The sequence below is a fragment of the Lactuca serriola genome, chromosome 4 (assembly GCF_051521515.1).
Source record: "Lactuca serriola cultivar US96UC23 chromosome 4, Lser_US96UC23_V15, whole genome shotgun sequence".
In the NCBI taxonomy this organism is placed as follows: Eukaryota; Viridiplantae; Streptophyta; class Magnoliopsida; order Asterales; family Asteraceae; genus Lactuca; species Lactuca serriola.
Window position 1 is genome coordinate 84,558,796 of NC_136411.1, and position 15,420 is coordinate 84,574,215.

Here is a 15,420-nt window from a genome sequence, read left to right on the forward strand (position 1 = left end):
TCTTAGGTTTGAGAGTATGTGTGACATCCCCAAAATCTCGGCCAGAAAAGACCGATTTTCATTTATGCTTTTAAATATTTTCAGAGTAAATCCTTTTGATTTGAAAGAGTTGCGGAATTTGTTCCCAAAAACAAAACATGATAAAACAATGTTTACCGAAGCATTTCATAAAAGAATTGTATTTTCATTATAATCAAAACTCGGGGTGTCATGTTCCGATACAGACCAATAAGCATAAACGAATACATTACAAGTCATATAACAAATATAAACATATGCAGACTTGTAAACAAAACAACTTGATGGTTCATCCATCTCATGCCCTTCCGCCACTTCCTGTAATACAATTTAAAACTGAGTGGGTCAGGCTTGGGAGCCTGGTGAGCATATAGGGTTTTCAACCCACAATAAATAATCATATTTAATTTTCACCAATCAACAATAACCCAATTACCCATTCCCGTTATTCTCACTTTATGTCCCTAAGACAACTAACATAAGGGACCTAGTCTAAGAATATTTCATCGGGGCGACAACACATGCTTCGGGGGTACCTCAGCAATATAAGTCAAATAAGGCAACCATGAGGGGGATGGAGTGCAGCGAATGAACACCCAAGTTCATTAACACCTACAGGTGGCGAACCTGCTAATGTTTCCACAAGACTATCTAGAAAAGTATGTGGTCGTCATCTAAACTCCGCTAGATGACTAAATCAAACAACAACGAGGCCTCTCATCTGTTTATTACACACCAACTATCTACCCATGTTCTACCCAACATATTAGTAGATAAAAATATACATTTGTATACATAGTTTAAAAACCTGTATAGCATGCTTTAATCAACACATATATCACATAACAGATGAGGCACACACACATAACACATATCTCATAGAGAAATAAGCAGATCTAAAAGATAGAAGAGAGTGAATACACATTCACACATAACACAACCAAATATATACACATAGCACATATTTTATTTGAAATACTTCGTATTATTGTATTTGGAAGAAAATAACTACACACTCACTTGATCAGAAGATGATCGGACAGCTCTACGACTTGCAAAAGTAGTAATCCTCAGCAGATCTGGAAGATCTCTTCAAAAATCGAACTTCTCGCGGGCATAGCTTTGGCTCGAGAACCGCACTTCTCGGGATCTTCGGGATCTCGGGACTTGCTTCGGAACTTGGGAATATTACCGGGGCTTCGCGGTACTTCTGGTACGCAAATCGATGCAAAACGGGAGAGAGAAGAGAGAAAATAGCAACCCTAAACGGTTGGCCCTTCAAATCTATTTATAGGGCAAATTTGGCCCTTGCCACGTCGTGGCAACCTTGTTCCACGTTGTGGGCTTGGTCGTCACTGCATGCGTCATCCCAAGTTACATCTGGGGGCCTTCCGGAGGTGTCAGGACACTTGCCACGTTGTGGCAACCTTGTTCCACATCGTGGGCTCTGACAGTTTTGGGGTTTCGTGCCCCGAACTTCAGAAATTCATAACTTTCGCATACGAACTCCGTTTTCGACGTTCTTTATATCGCCGCGAAGGTGAGATTATGCTCTACAACTCTCGTTTAGACTCCATTGGCTAATTTTGACTTTATTTTTAATATATTATAGGTATATTACTTATATATTATCTTTAGTAGGCAGGGACAAGAAAACTCCGTTCGAAATTCATAACTCCTTCATCTGAACTCCGATTCCGTCTGTCTTTCCGTCATTGCACTACTATCAATGAGATCTTCAATTCTCATTTAGATCACTAAGGATAGATATCTATCTACCTTAAATTCACTATTTACGTCGCGCTGGGTCACGCTGGGTCGTGCCGGTTCTGTCGCGAAACTTCGACAGGTCATAACTTCTTCGTTATAACTCGGATTTCGGCATTCCTTATATCTCCGGAATCCTTGTTTCGACCACTACAACTTTATGAAAATATATCGGGCTTATCTCACACTTTAATTTTGACGCTTATTTTTATTCTTAACTAATCAAACCACATAATTAAGCAATTAAGCACAAAACACATAATATTCAAATAATACACTTTTATTATGTCAAAACGGGTTACAAAGGTTAACCTAGACTATTACATTGCTAAAAATGGCAAGCCCAGAAACACAGGCGTTACAGTATGGATAGTCTCGTTGTGAGGATCGACGAGGTGGGATAAGAGTTGCTTATACATATATGGTGAAATTGTACATTTTGTGAGTTCTAAATTATATATATGATATAACATTATGGGATTGAAATCCCTATGTACTCACCAGGTTTCCCAACCTGACCCACTCAGTTTATTTATATCACAGGTATTGATATGAAGTCACATTACACTGAGAGATTAAGGAGATATAAATCACTAGTGATAATGAATGTAAGTTCTGTTTATGCTTATGTTTCTGTATTGACGATGACATCCCAAATATTTTAAAATGAATAAAAATACATTTCCTCGGAAATGCCTTGATAATGTAATTATCATGTTTTTCTGGGAACAAATTCCGCAACACTTTTATTTAAAATGTTACTCTGATTTTTAAACAAACCATAAACAAAATCGGTCTTTTCTGACCGTGAAAATGGGGATGTCACACACTCTCTCCCTCCAACCACCCCTTCACCACCTATCTTACTAGCCTTCATCCTTCATATCTTGGCTCTACTATCGTCATAAAAAAACCACCGCTTTATTCCCTCATCACAGAACCGTCAATCTACACCATAAACCACACTTAGCTCTTTTCACAAACTTGACCAAACACCACCCAAACCCATCCTTATACATCCTTTTTACCGCCACCGATTACAACCAAAATACCAATTGAAAACTTTCACCATCAACCTTCTAAATCAGCCACCAATCACCACCATAAACACTCCTTCGCCCCTTCCTTGAACCACACCATCAACCACCCATTACCACCATCGTTAATCATCATCAACCTAGCCATGACTTTCACTACTCTTAATGATCTTAGTCCTACCAAATCAACAGAAGAAATACACCCATGTTCTCGTATTATTGCTAACCTGAGATCTCTATTCAGAACAAAGAATAAGAAAGGGGAAGGAGACCTGTAATCGATTATGGAGAAGACACCGTGTAGGCGTCGATCGATTGGAAAAAAAATTGGAGATTGTCGATTGACTTTGAGAAGAAGAGAGGTTGTGATTCTCAATGTTGATCGATCGTGGGGTAAGCCACAATAGTAAATGGCAGGAAAAAACCCAAAAACTCTAATCGCCTTCTTCGTCTTTAGATTTTGAGATAATTTTCAAACCATCTTACCCATTTCCTTTTTCCAATTCAAAACCCTGACCCTTCCTCTCCATCTCCTTCTTCTTTATAATCAAGAATTGTGGAGAGTTGGGGTTCCATTTAAACAGGAACATACGGAGAGAGAGAGAGAGAGAGAGAGAGAGAAAGAAAAAAGAGAAAGGGGATAGAGAGAAAGAGAGAGAGAGAGATGTCTATATATTGTAATAAAACTTTAAATTAAATATAGACAAAAATGAAAAAATGGTCCCTGTGGTATGCATTTTTTCTGAGGTTCAGTCCAAATTTTAAATTATATTAAGAGGTCGGTAGCGGTGGTGGAGAGAAAGATGAAGGTCTTACGCAACAAGGAGATACCTTTAGTAAAGGTTCAGTGGCAACATCGAAGAGGCCCCGAGTGGACCTGGGAGCCGGAGACGGAGATATGGGAGCATTATCCTGAGTTATTTGCAGCATCATACTTTGAGGATGAAGTCTAGTTCAATTGGGTGTGAATTGTAACATCCCGATGATGAGTTATTTTTTCAATTTTAACCATATATATGAAGGAATATTTCATTTTGACCCTTATGCATGAGAAGGATTGCTTAAATGGCCCATAGTGGCATTTTGGTGATTTTGGCCAGAGAGTTAGTACGTTATGCGTACTGCGGCGGGTCCTAGTACGCGAGGAGTACACCGCGTATGTAGGGCGTACGTGATGGATTCTCAAACCCTAATTATCAGGGTTTGGTCCATATATAATCATCATTTACTTCTCATTTCTCATTCCCTCATCAGCCTCCACCTGAGAAAACGTCCCTCTAGCTAACCCTAAGTGAGAAGAGTGCATCTTGAGCTCATCTTTGTGTTTTGGTGGTATTATTGAAGAAGAAGAAGAAGAAGGTGGTGGGAAGCCTTTGGAGCTTGGAAGCAACTTGGATCTAGGATTCTCTCCTTGCTAGCAACCTCCAGGAGGTAAGAAGCTCATAGCTTGATCATTTTATCTTATAGATCTACCCATTTCTTCATTTAGGGCATTTTTGGTCCCAACTATGATGATTCTTGAGCATGCCATGCTCTTAGTGAGTCGTTCTTTCAGACCTAATGAGGGGTCTTGAGTCATAAAAATGTGGTCTTGATGCTTCGTTTTCCCCATGCATGCTCTAGAAGGTCTTAAGGTGTTAAGAAGTTGGGATTTTGTGTATTAAGCACTTAATGGGCATGTAAAGTCACAAAGTTGGAAACTTTTTGACTCTTATTGGTATTTTGGCCTTGGATCTTAAATTGAGACATGAGAGCTTAACGTATTAAGCTCTTATTGAAGAAAAAAGGAATATGTGTGTACACTGTGCGTAACCCAGCGTACGCCGTGCGTACGGGGTCAACCGCCCAACTCCGGTCAAAGCTTGAGTACACCCAATATAGGAAATGAGTGTGCCCCGCGTACTCAGCTGAGTGGACCAAGTTGGCCCGTTGACCTTGACCTTTGACCAGAGCTTTAACCAGATAGACCTAGGGGTATATTAGATATTTTGAGCTGATTAATTGAGATTAGGTCATTGGTGTTGGTTAAGTGATCGTTGAGCCAATTTTCGAGAACGAGATTTATTCAGCTTGCATTCAGACTGTGAGGTGAGTTTTCCTCAATGTACCATGGGTTGAAGGCACCAAGGTCGACCCATTAGTTTATGTATCATGGTTATAGGATAGTGATATACGGTCATTTGGCTAAGTAGTAGATTTGCATGATTTTTTGTATTTGTTGGTTTCGTGTTTAAGTTTATATGTTTCATATGTCGACATATTGTGTTGGTTGAGGTCGTACTGCTTTGTGTTGTAGCCAACAAACCCAGGAGCATTCCAAATATGAGTTGAGGGCCCAATTGGCATGCCAGACTCAAGCATTCCAAATACTAGTTAAGGGGCCAATAGGCCAGCCAGACTCGTACTGAAGGCTCAAGAGTAATCTAGACTTAAGATGTGACATCCCCATTTTCACGGCCAGAAAAGACCGATTTTGTTTATGCTTTATAAAAATCAGAGTACCTCTTTTAATAAAAATGTTGCGGAATTTGTTCCCAGTAAAACATGATAAATACGTTATCAAAGCATTTTCGAAGAAGAGTATTTTTATTCATTTAAAACATTTGGGATGTCATCTTCAATACCGAAACATAAGCATAAATAGAACTTACATTCATTATCACTAGTGATTTATATATTTTTAATCTCTCAGTGTAATGTCACTTCATATCAATACCTGTAATATAAATAAACTGAGTGGGTCAGGTTGGGAAACCTGGTGAGTACATAGGGTTTTCAACCCATGATAATATAGTTAACTTGTTTCTTCACATAATACATGTCAAACAATTAACCCGATTACACATCTCCATTATCTTCATTTGATATTCCTTAAAGTATTACCTTAAGGTTCATCTACTATATCGTATTTACCTCTCATCTCTTTACATCGTATTTCCTTATATGTTCGTTCCTAAGGACTTTTCCTAAGGATCATCGCCTACATCACACAGACAATAATGGTTCGGGGATTACTCCCTTAATCCTCACCTAGTAAGGATTGGAGTATCATCGCATGAATACGTAGTTACCACATCACTTGAACTCGTATTTCATCACCTACAGGTTATGAGTCTGCTGGTGTTTCCACGGGGTTGTCTATAATAGTCCGTGGTCGCCATCTATACTCTGGTAGATGACTACATCTCCAAATTGCCGGACAAGGTTATAGTATCTTCCATCCTACATCACCAATTCATCATCACCTATCTATCCTAATTATCATCACGTATCTCTCATCATTTTATTTCATCACACACCAACTATTTCATCTACCCATATTTTATCCCAAAATATTTGTTGATATAAAATAAATATACAGTTTAACTCATTTAAAACATGTATAAAATCATTCAACCATCATACACATCAAGTATTCAGACAAGATGCACACATAGCATGTAATTTATATAAAATACTTCATATCTATGTGTAAGATGAAAGTAACTATGCATTCACTTGTTAAAGTGGTGACTCGGTACTCGGACAACGCTTCGTTATCTCAAAACAATTTTCCCTTGACAAAACCCAGTATCAATACCACTAGGGTTTAGTCTAACGTTAATAGCGACTAATTAATAGCCTAGCTATTATTACTATTATATAAACATTAAACAATACTTATATAACCTATAATAATAGCCCAATTACTTATTATAAGTTCCTAATAACGTTACTATAATTAAATAAAAGCTATATTAAAAATAGAATAGGCGTAGCTCACTTGTAGCAGGTTTTATAGAAAACCGGGCTTCGCTTGGAGTAGAGTTTCCGAACCGAAAGACCCTTTTTCTCGGGACTCCGGGAGCCTCGGGGCTTCCTTCGGGAGCTAGGGGGTTTACCTAGGGTTTAGGGGGGTTACGATAGGCCAGAGAGAGAAAGTAGTGAGAGAGAGTATGATTTTTGGTGTGAAAATCCGGGCAACTTCGCACCCTTTTTATAGCCTGCGAGGCCTCTCACTACGTTGGGCGTAGTCTTCACCTCGTACAACACGCATCGGATACAAGGTGGGGCGACGTGGCTCGTTTTGGTTCGCAAAAAGGAGCAGTATGCGGGGCGTAAGTAGAACGTTGGGCGTACTGAAGGCCAGGTGTCATTCATCCGACGTCCGTTTTCGTCTGTATTTTTATCGTTACACTACTATTAATGAGATATTCGATTCTCGTTTAGGTTGTGTCGGCTAAAAACCGCTCGATCTAATATTCGAACTTCGGGCTGTACACCGCTAAGACGAAACTTCGAAAAATCATAACTTCCTCATACGAAGTCAGATTTGGGCGTTCTTTTTATGGACGCTCTCGGTTTAACGTATTCTACGACTTTTTTTTAGATCGCTAGGGCGAAAATCGATTTATTGTAAATTCACTATTTACGCTTCCCAGTATCGTGCCGGTTCCGTCGCGAAACTTCGACGGGTCATAACTTCTTTGTTATAACTCAGATTTTAGTGTTCTTTATATGTATGGAACCCTTGAGACATGTTCTACAACTTGGTTGAGATTAATCCTTTTAAATAATCTTCCATATAAAACTCATTTTTTTATGCTTGTTGTCTCTAATTGACTAGCCCGGATCTACGGGCGTTACATATGATGAGGATCTTGCAGGGGTATTCCAGACATAGGTTGAGGACCCCAGTATATGTTTATATATGTGTTGTGTTGTTGAGCATAACAACATTACTATATGTACATGCAACCCTAATTACTTTGGATCTAAGTTTTTCTCTAGTTATACATACAAATAGATCTTCCAAAGCAATAACCCTAATACTAGCAAACAATTTCAGAAAACCAATATGAAACTAGGGTTTGAGTGTTACCTTTCTTGTTATCTCGTAATAACAAGTAATCCACCGATGATCTTGGCTCTTGAAAGCTTGAGTGTCCCAAGTGTTGCAACTCTAATGGAGTCACAAACACCAAAAGCAAAGGATGAGTGAGAGAGAGAGGGCAAATTTCGGCTAAGGTTTCCCATGGAAGCAATAGCCGAAATTGGGAGGTCAGGGGGTCTTTAAATAGTTGTGGTTGCTAGGGTTTTCAGGTGGAAACCATAATCCTTGCTTAGGCTCCAAGCAATCCATGAACCCTCTTTCTAGAAGGCCTTGGACGATTTCTATAGGGCCTCCTATAGATTTTGTCCAACCCTTTCAAAGGGAGTCCATCAGCCCAATACTGCAACTATCATTGATTTGCAATATCAGTCCTTGCACTTTTAACCAGTTCCTTTAATCCCAAAATTAATACCAAATTAATTTCTGATTAAATACTAGTTAAATAATATGATTTCTAATTAATATATTATTCTTATAATATATTAACAAATCATTAAACAACCTTTATCTCTAAAGTTATCCTGTGAAGTTGCTATGGTGAAGGCAACCCAAAATGATCATGGTACTATCAGATCAAGTACATATCAATTATAGTTATGGGCTTAGACACCTAATCCAACAATATGTTGTGTGTTTGGTACTTTGGAGGAACTCACTATGCTTTGGATTACAGTTTTAGTTTACAGTTTCAGGTACTTCCGAGGATTGTAGGAAGGCGAAGGTGTGATCGTACACAACTTCTTGTTTTATGTCACTTGGTCTTGAGAAAACTCTGCTTTGAAATGATGTTTTTGAAACAATGACTATTTTTGTAAACAATGTTGATTAATGGTTTATTTTGAAATTTTAAATTTATTGTGATTTTTGGGATGTCACATACTTACATAGGATCTTAAGCTAATTGATTTGTTTTCTTCTTATTTGTTAAGCATGTAATTACCAACGATTAGGATGTTCTTTAAGAAAAAAAACATAAGAAATATAAGTTGGATCTTAAGATTATCAATCTGTTTTCTTCTTATTTTTGGGGTATTGAAGTTTTTGGCAAGAAACAACGTGAAGTTCTTGAAACTTCTTCTTGTTAGGGACCTTGAGCACCCCAATTTGTTTTTTGAATGACGTGAGCCCCGTAGAAAAGGAGCTTTTGCATCATTGTAAAGAGAAATCAGAACAACTAGAAATTGAAGAAAAAACGAGATGTTTTCTTTATTGATGAATCAATGAATCGTATAAGATCCATGAAATGATTTGCAATGTTTGGCATACGAGCCTTTTTTGTATGTATATTCTCCCATGATTACTACATGATACACTTATCATTTTATGATTTTATGAGTCGTGAGGTTGGACATATGAGAATTTCTCGAGAAAATGGTTAGAAGCATATTACATTGCATCAACTCTTATATTGACTTAACTGATTTTTTTATTCTTACTTTAATGATGTTGCTTGCTTATGACTATAATGATGGTATTTTGATTATGATTGTAAGATGAATAATGACTTATGACTTTTATTTTAGAAAGACTTGTGTTTTACACTAAAGACTTTAAGAGTTTTCAAGGAGTTAAAGATTTTCATAACCGTTTGGTGAATCAAGATTTTACTTTTATCAAGAGTTTTTATAAATGAATTTTGGGATTTATTATATGTAAAAGGATCATGTAAATTCTTTTTATTTCAAAAGTGTGAAATCTCGATATTATTCACTAAACATTCCTAATGGCTAACCTATTAATGACATGGATTTAGATGATAGTAACAAATGAAGAGTTATAAGAATACATACATCAATATTATTCATTAGGCATTCCTAATAACTAACCTATTAATGACATGGACTTAAATGATAGTAGCAAATGAAGACTTGTAAAAATACATGGATATTTAGAAGGTCACTTGGCTGTGAGGTTGTTTAAACTTATGTAATGATGTGATAATTGTTTCACCCTCTTATTTGTATGATTAGATACTATTAAACTTGTATTTTAAAGATTGTGGAACCTTATTTCCATAAATGGTAATTCTAAAATGATAAAATGAATTTAAAATGATTTTAACAATTAAATAAAAAGAGGGGTGTTTCATTGTTACCGTTCTAGCGGATCTCGTTGTCAATAGCAGATCTCGTTGTCAATATTTTGTATTGGTTGATTTTAATAAACAACATATAAATTTGTTGTGAAAGATTAACTTCTATTTGCTATGTACAAGAGTTAATAAACCTAAATATAAGTACAAAGAATTCTTGATGTAAGAATTCAATTAGCGTGGTGTTATTTATATATTTTTGTAATTAAAATAACATCAATTACAAAAATATTGTTCAATTCATTGGTATTAAACATGGGTAGGGATGAGCATGAGACGTAACAGTACCAACCGATACCGTTCTCGATTCTCAAATATTGAATTTATTCGAAAATCAATCCTGAATATTGTACCAAGTTAATGTTACCAGGAATGATATCAGTACCGAATCCTGAATTTTGTGATTTTGGAATACCAAATACCGTCCCATATTTTTAAATGCGGTACGGTTTAGTTCGGTATCGATAGAGATCAACATTTTGGTAGAAAATGACTCACTTTCATTATTATTTCCATTTGTTTTTACAAGAAGTTGACATAATATGTCAAGTCAGCAAAAATGGCCACTAGTATAAACTAAGTATAAACTAATTAAAAAGAAAAAAAAAACAAAAATAAATAAACATGTAAAAATAACAAGTTTGCATGAAAAATCGGGAGCATAATTATTAAAAAAGCATCCGTAAAATAAACAGTTTTATGAATTTCTTACAAATTCCACTTTAGAGAAATAAAAACTGTTCTAAAAAAATTGTTGTTATAAAATAAAAAAAATTACATGGAAATATGAGATCAAAATACAAAAAGTTTAGGAAGGAAGTAAAATTCGTAAAAACTTACCTAAACCTTTTTCTTTTTTTGTTTTTCATGTTGTTCCTTTTTCCGTTTCTCAACTTTCTTCCAGCCGCATTACACACGAAATCGCTGCTGGACCGCCATCGCCGCTATCTTCTCCGATCATCGTTTCACAAAGTCTTCCTCGACACCGTCAATCTCCTCCGAGGAATTCAGGTAATAAATCGCACAAGTCTCGCCCTTTCTCCCACTAAATCGCCGCTGGACCCCCATTTTGTGTTTCTAAGTTTTTTGAACTGAAAACCTACTCGTCAATATACACGAACTAGTAAATTATAAATATTATAATGAAACGACTGGAAACTATGAGTAGATCAATGACATATGGAAACAAAGAAGTTTTCTACCAGATATGTATCCTTTCGATTTTGCATTGCATATAAGGTGTTTGAGAGAATTCCTTAGTGGGCTTCCATGCAATTTTACTTGGCATTGCTTACAGTATGGTTTGCATCTATGTTGTCTGTACCCTGTGATTTGTTTTGATTTCTCGTGCTTCATGATTTATTTGGCATTTGTGGAAATAACAGAACACCATTCAAGAAACACACTGTGTATTTCACGACTAAATGTCTGTTAAGATGCACATAATTGAATTGTCAATTTGTATCACATTCCTAAAGAGGTGACTCACTGTGCTTTAGAACACCAACTTTACAGGTCCAATCATTTCTCTAGTTTGTAGACATTGTTTTGCCAAATTAATTTTCAATATGTGCTTCAATTTCACAATGAATTCCAACACAATAATTCGTTAACATATGATTATGAGCAGGAAAGGTTCACAAATTCATCCCTATAATCAACACACCTTCTATCTTACAAGTTGATCAAGATGCCTCAAGTGAAGATTATAGCTAAGAATTTCATGGACATGGTGTCTTCCTTACCTGCCATGAAGCTCGACAAGCTATACGAGAATGCCTTCATTTGTGAAGCTATTCTCAGGTTATCTCTTTAAGTCCATCACTTTTTCATTGTTAATATATGTTTGATGTTTGATCATTTACACAATGTGTTAACCACATTTTTTTGTTCAGGTCTTTGCCACCATTGGCCAAAAAGTATGTTCTCCAGTTGTTGTACATAGATGTGCCTGTGTCAGCCAGTTCATTGCAAGAATGGGTTCTTGTTGATGGTGCTTCAAAGCATAGAGTTGCTGTTGATAGACTCATTCAATTGAGAGTATTTACTGAAACTGTTGATAGGTACATGTGTTTGCTTAATTCCCTTTTACTTATTTCTTTTTTCAAACAGAGTTCCCTTCACCTATCTGGTTTATCTTTTGATGGATGATTTTTAGTTCATTAGATCATTTCCTACTTCATTTTCCATTCAATTCAAGATTATATAAAGTCTCTCCCTTTTGAATTAAGTCTATTTGCTCATGTCCTGAATTGTGTCTGCAGGAAGAAGGAAGCCACTTACAGGTTAAACCTGATGTTTCAGATGAACCTTCGGAAGCATGTTGTTCATGGGTAAGTCATATGACTTAAATCACTTAATTTAGTAAGCTATATGAATGTGTCTCGTTTTGACTTAATGCAGAAAGAATGACTTAATGGGAAAAAAGCTTATATACCTCTATTGTTGAAACTTGTATCCCAACTCATCTCCAATGCTGATTGCTTATGTGTGTGTGTATGTATGTATGTATGTATGTGACATATGAGGTGGCTTTTGTAGTGGTGTGTTGCCGAGAGAACCTATGGCTGCAAATATAACAGTAAGACTCCCAAGCTTAGAGGAGTTAGACAACTATGCTGCTCAACAATGGGAGGTATGAAACCTTTGTATAATCTTTTTATGTAGTTTGTGTTACTTTCATTAAATTGTGAAGAATATATTTCGGTTTCTATCTTAAATCATTTTGCAGCTTCAGTATGTTCTCTTTGATGACTTGCTATTGTGGCAGTTTAGTGTTTCTTGCTGCATCTCATAAACTCTGCTGAAGTTGAGGTTACAACAAAGAGCATCAGTCCTTCCATGATGAAAGTCTTCCAACGAGGCCTTTTAAGTCAAAGGTGGGTTTTCAAAATTATTTCTTAAAATTATACCATTTTTCTCTTTAAAATATGAATCTTATGATGGTTGATTCACATTTCCATAGGGACAATGAAGGTTCTCGGCTCACAGAAAGTGGTTTTCAGTTCCTGGTATGAAAAATATGTACTTGAATTTTATTTATATTCTGTATTTTATTAATTATTGATGTCCTTTTTTTTTTTTTTGCATTACAGCTAATGGATACCAATGCACAACTCTGGTATATCATCAGGGAGTATATCAGTAATTCTGAGGTATTCATATTTTTTTGCATCTGTATCCAATTTTGACAAAAAAATTTCTATATTCTCTAAATACTATATTTTGAGTCCTTTTTGAAATTTTTGTGAACAGGACAGAGGAGTGGACTCTGCAGATCTGATCTCATTTCTGCTAGAACTTAGCTTTCATGTTACTGGTGAGGTATCAAAATTTTTTTTTAATATATATTTTAAAGCATAAATGTGATTTTTTAATGTAATATACCCAAAGGAGGGTTTTGGTTTTTCTGGAATTGGAATTCAATTCCATTCCAATCCCGTGTTTGTGGAGTACGGAATTGAAATCAATTGGAATTCACAAATTCCTTTGACTGATGGATTTCTACTTTCCATCTTAAAACCCATGGATTTCGATTCCCAGCATTTCATCCCTCCTTACAGATACTCAAATACCCTTTTAACCCTAAAATTTCACAAGTCAATAGTAAATATGTGTTTCCCTATTGAGGCTGATATTTTAATTTGAAAACAAAAACAGGCATATAATATGAACACTTTAGACGAGATACAAAGGATAACAGTTAAAGACCTTGCAGACTTGGGACTCATCAAACTCCAACAGGTGAATGCTACTACATTCGTTTTCCCATATTTTGTAAGGGTTAAACGCAAGAAATGGCAATGTACTTTCATGTCCTTTTTTGTCATTTTCGGGTCCTACTTTCATTTCTTCCTGTTACAGTTACAGTAGCACTGTACTTTAAAAAGTCTACCCAATTATAGCAATTTCATCATTTTTCACTGCTATAATTCGGTAGATTTTTTAAAATACAAGAAAGAAAATTTTAAAAGTAAAAAGTAAAGTGTAGATATATTAAAAAATCTATTTCATTGGCATCTTTTGTTTCTGTAGGGGAGGAAAGATAGTTGGTTCATTCCTACAAAATTGGCTACCAATCTCTCTATTAGCCTATCAGATGCATCATCAAGGAAACAGGTACAATATCTCTAAATTCCTGTTTGATGATTTTATGAAATAAAAAAAAAAGTTCCCATATGCTGATGTGGCTACAAAATTCCAATATGTTAAAATTTTCATATAGGAATAAAAGGATTGTTTGCATATATATATATATATATATATATATATATATATATATATATATATATATATATATATTGAGAATGTTGAAAAGAATTATGATTTTTATCAGCTGATTTTGTGCTGGTTTCTAGGGATATGTTGTTGTGGAAACCAACTTCAGGCTCTATGCCTACTCAACCTCTAAGTTACATTGTGAAATCTTAAGACTCTTTGCAAGGTACTCTCTTTATATTTTCTACATGTTCTATTTGCCAAAAACTTCACATATTGTTTACTTGATTTCTTTTTTCGGACTGTTAAAATCATATTATTTTTTGTTAGTTACGTTATATGGTGGTTGATTTTTATCACACGATAAATTGTGTAAAACCAATAACTTTCTACAATGGATAAATTGTAGTTATTCTAGACAGAGGATTAATATTTTTTATGTATAACTTGCGCAGGGTAGAATATCAACTTCCTAACCTGATTGTTGGATCCATTACAAAAGAGAACCTCTACAAAGCCTTTTCAAATGGCATTACAGCAGACCAGGCAAGCATCAAACATCCAAAAAAAAAATGTAATTAATATTTCATGAGTAGGATTGGATTAATGTTTTTTTTTCTTGATTTGCAGATAATTTCATTTCTTCAGCAGAATGCTCATCCTCGTGTTGCAGAAAAAGTGCCATCTGTACCTGAAAATGTCACAGACCAGGTTACTCCAAATTTCCCATTATCATAATCTTATCTTCAAACAAACATATAAAAAATAAATAAAAACATGTTATTTGTGTTGGATTGATATTTAGTATTTGATAAACAACAACAGATAAGGCTGTGGGAATCAGATCTAAACAGGGTAGAGATGACACCTGCTCATTTCTTCGATGATTTCCCATCAAGGGTAAGAAAAAAAAGGTTAAATGCAAAAATTAGCAACTTACTTTCATTTGTTTGAAAGTTGGATGCTATAAAAAAATAAATAAACAAAAGTAGGTTGCTATTTTACTTGTGTGAATTCATTTTTTTTTGTAGGATGTGTTTGAAGCAGCTTGCGACTTTGCAAGAGAATACAGCAGTTTGCTATGGGAAGACTCGAAGAAGATGCAACTTATAGTCAAAACTGAAATTTATGCACACATGAAAGAATTTCTCAGCCATCAAAAATAGCTCTGCTCCCTTACTTTATTATTATTATTATTATTATTATTATTATTATTTTTTGATAAAGTTTCCAGATTTAGTGAAAATAATATGTGATATATCCGTTTCACTTTGTAAATCTGATATTTCACATGCATATTTGTGTATCATGTGGTTTTGCACTGATGAAAATGGTTAAATATAGCAATGTTGTAATGCATTTATGTAAATATTTATGAGGATAAATGGGTAATCAAACGTATTCCAACAAAAAAT

General features: G+C 35.3%; 1 protein-coding gene across 3 annotated transcripts; it reads left to right on the plus strand.

Moving 5' to 3' along the window:
- Positions 1 to 10,641: 10,641 nt before the first annotated feature.
- LOC145102041 (transcription factor-like protein) lies at positions 10,642 to 15,348 on the plus strand. Of its 3 annotated transcripts, XM_079039370.1 has the most exons (17): positions 10,646 to 10,798; positions 11,173 to 11,302; positions 11,418 to 11,590; positions 11,683 to 11,850; positions 12,052 to 12,120; positions 12,329 to 12,422; positions 12,563 to 12,666; positions 12,753 to 12,798; positions 12,883 to 12,942; positions 13,043 to 13,111; positions 13,448 to 13,531; positions 13,823 to 13,906; positions 14,146 to 14,231; positions 14,461 to 14,551; positions 14,636 to 14,716; positions 14,831 to 14,905; positions 15,037 to 15,348. In XM_079039370.1, the coding sequence occupies exons 3-17, from the start codon at positions 11,478 to 11,480 to the stop codon at positions 15,169 to 15,171; spliced, it is 1,359 nt and encodes a 452-aa protein (XP_078895496.1). In that variant the 5' UTR covers positions 10,646 to 10,798; positions 11,173 to 11,302; positions 11,418 to 11,477; the 3' UTR covers positions 15,172 to 15,348. The 3 variants fall into 3 exon arrangements, with proteins under 3 accessions (XP_078895495.1, XP_078895496.1, XP_078895497.1); XM_079039369.1 differs by lacking the exon at positions 11,173 to 11,302 and having other exon boundaries at positions 10,642 to 10,798; XM_079039371.1 differs by lacking the exon at positions 11,173 to 11,302 and having other exon boundaries at positions 10,647 to 10,798; positions 11,423 to 11,590.
- Positions 15,349 to 15,420: the final 72 nt, after the last annotated feature.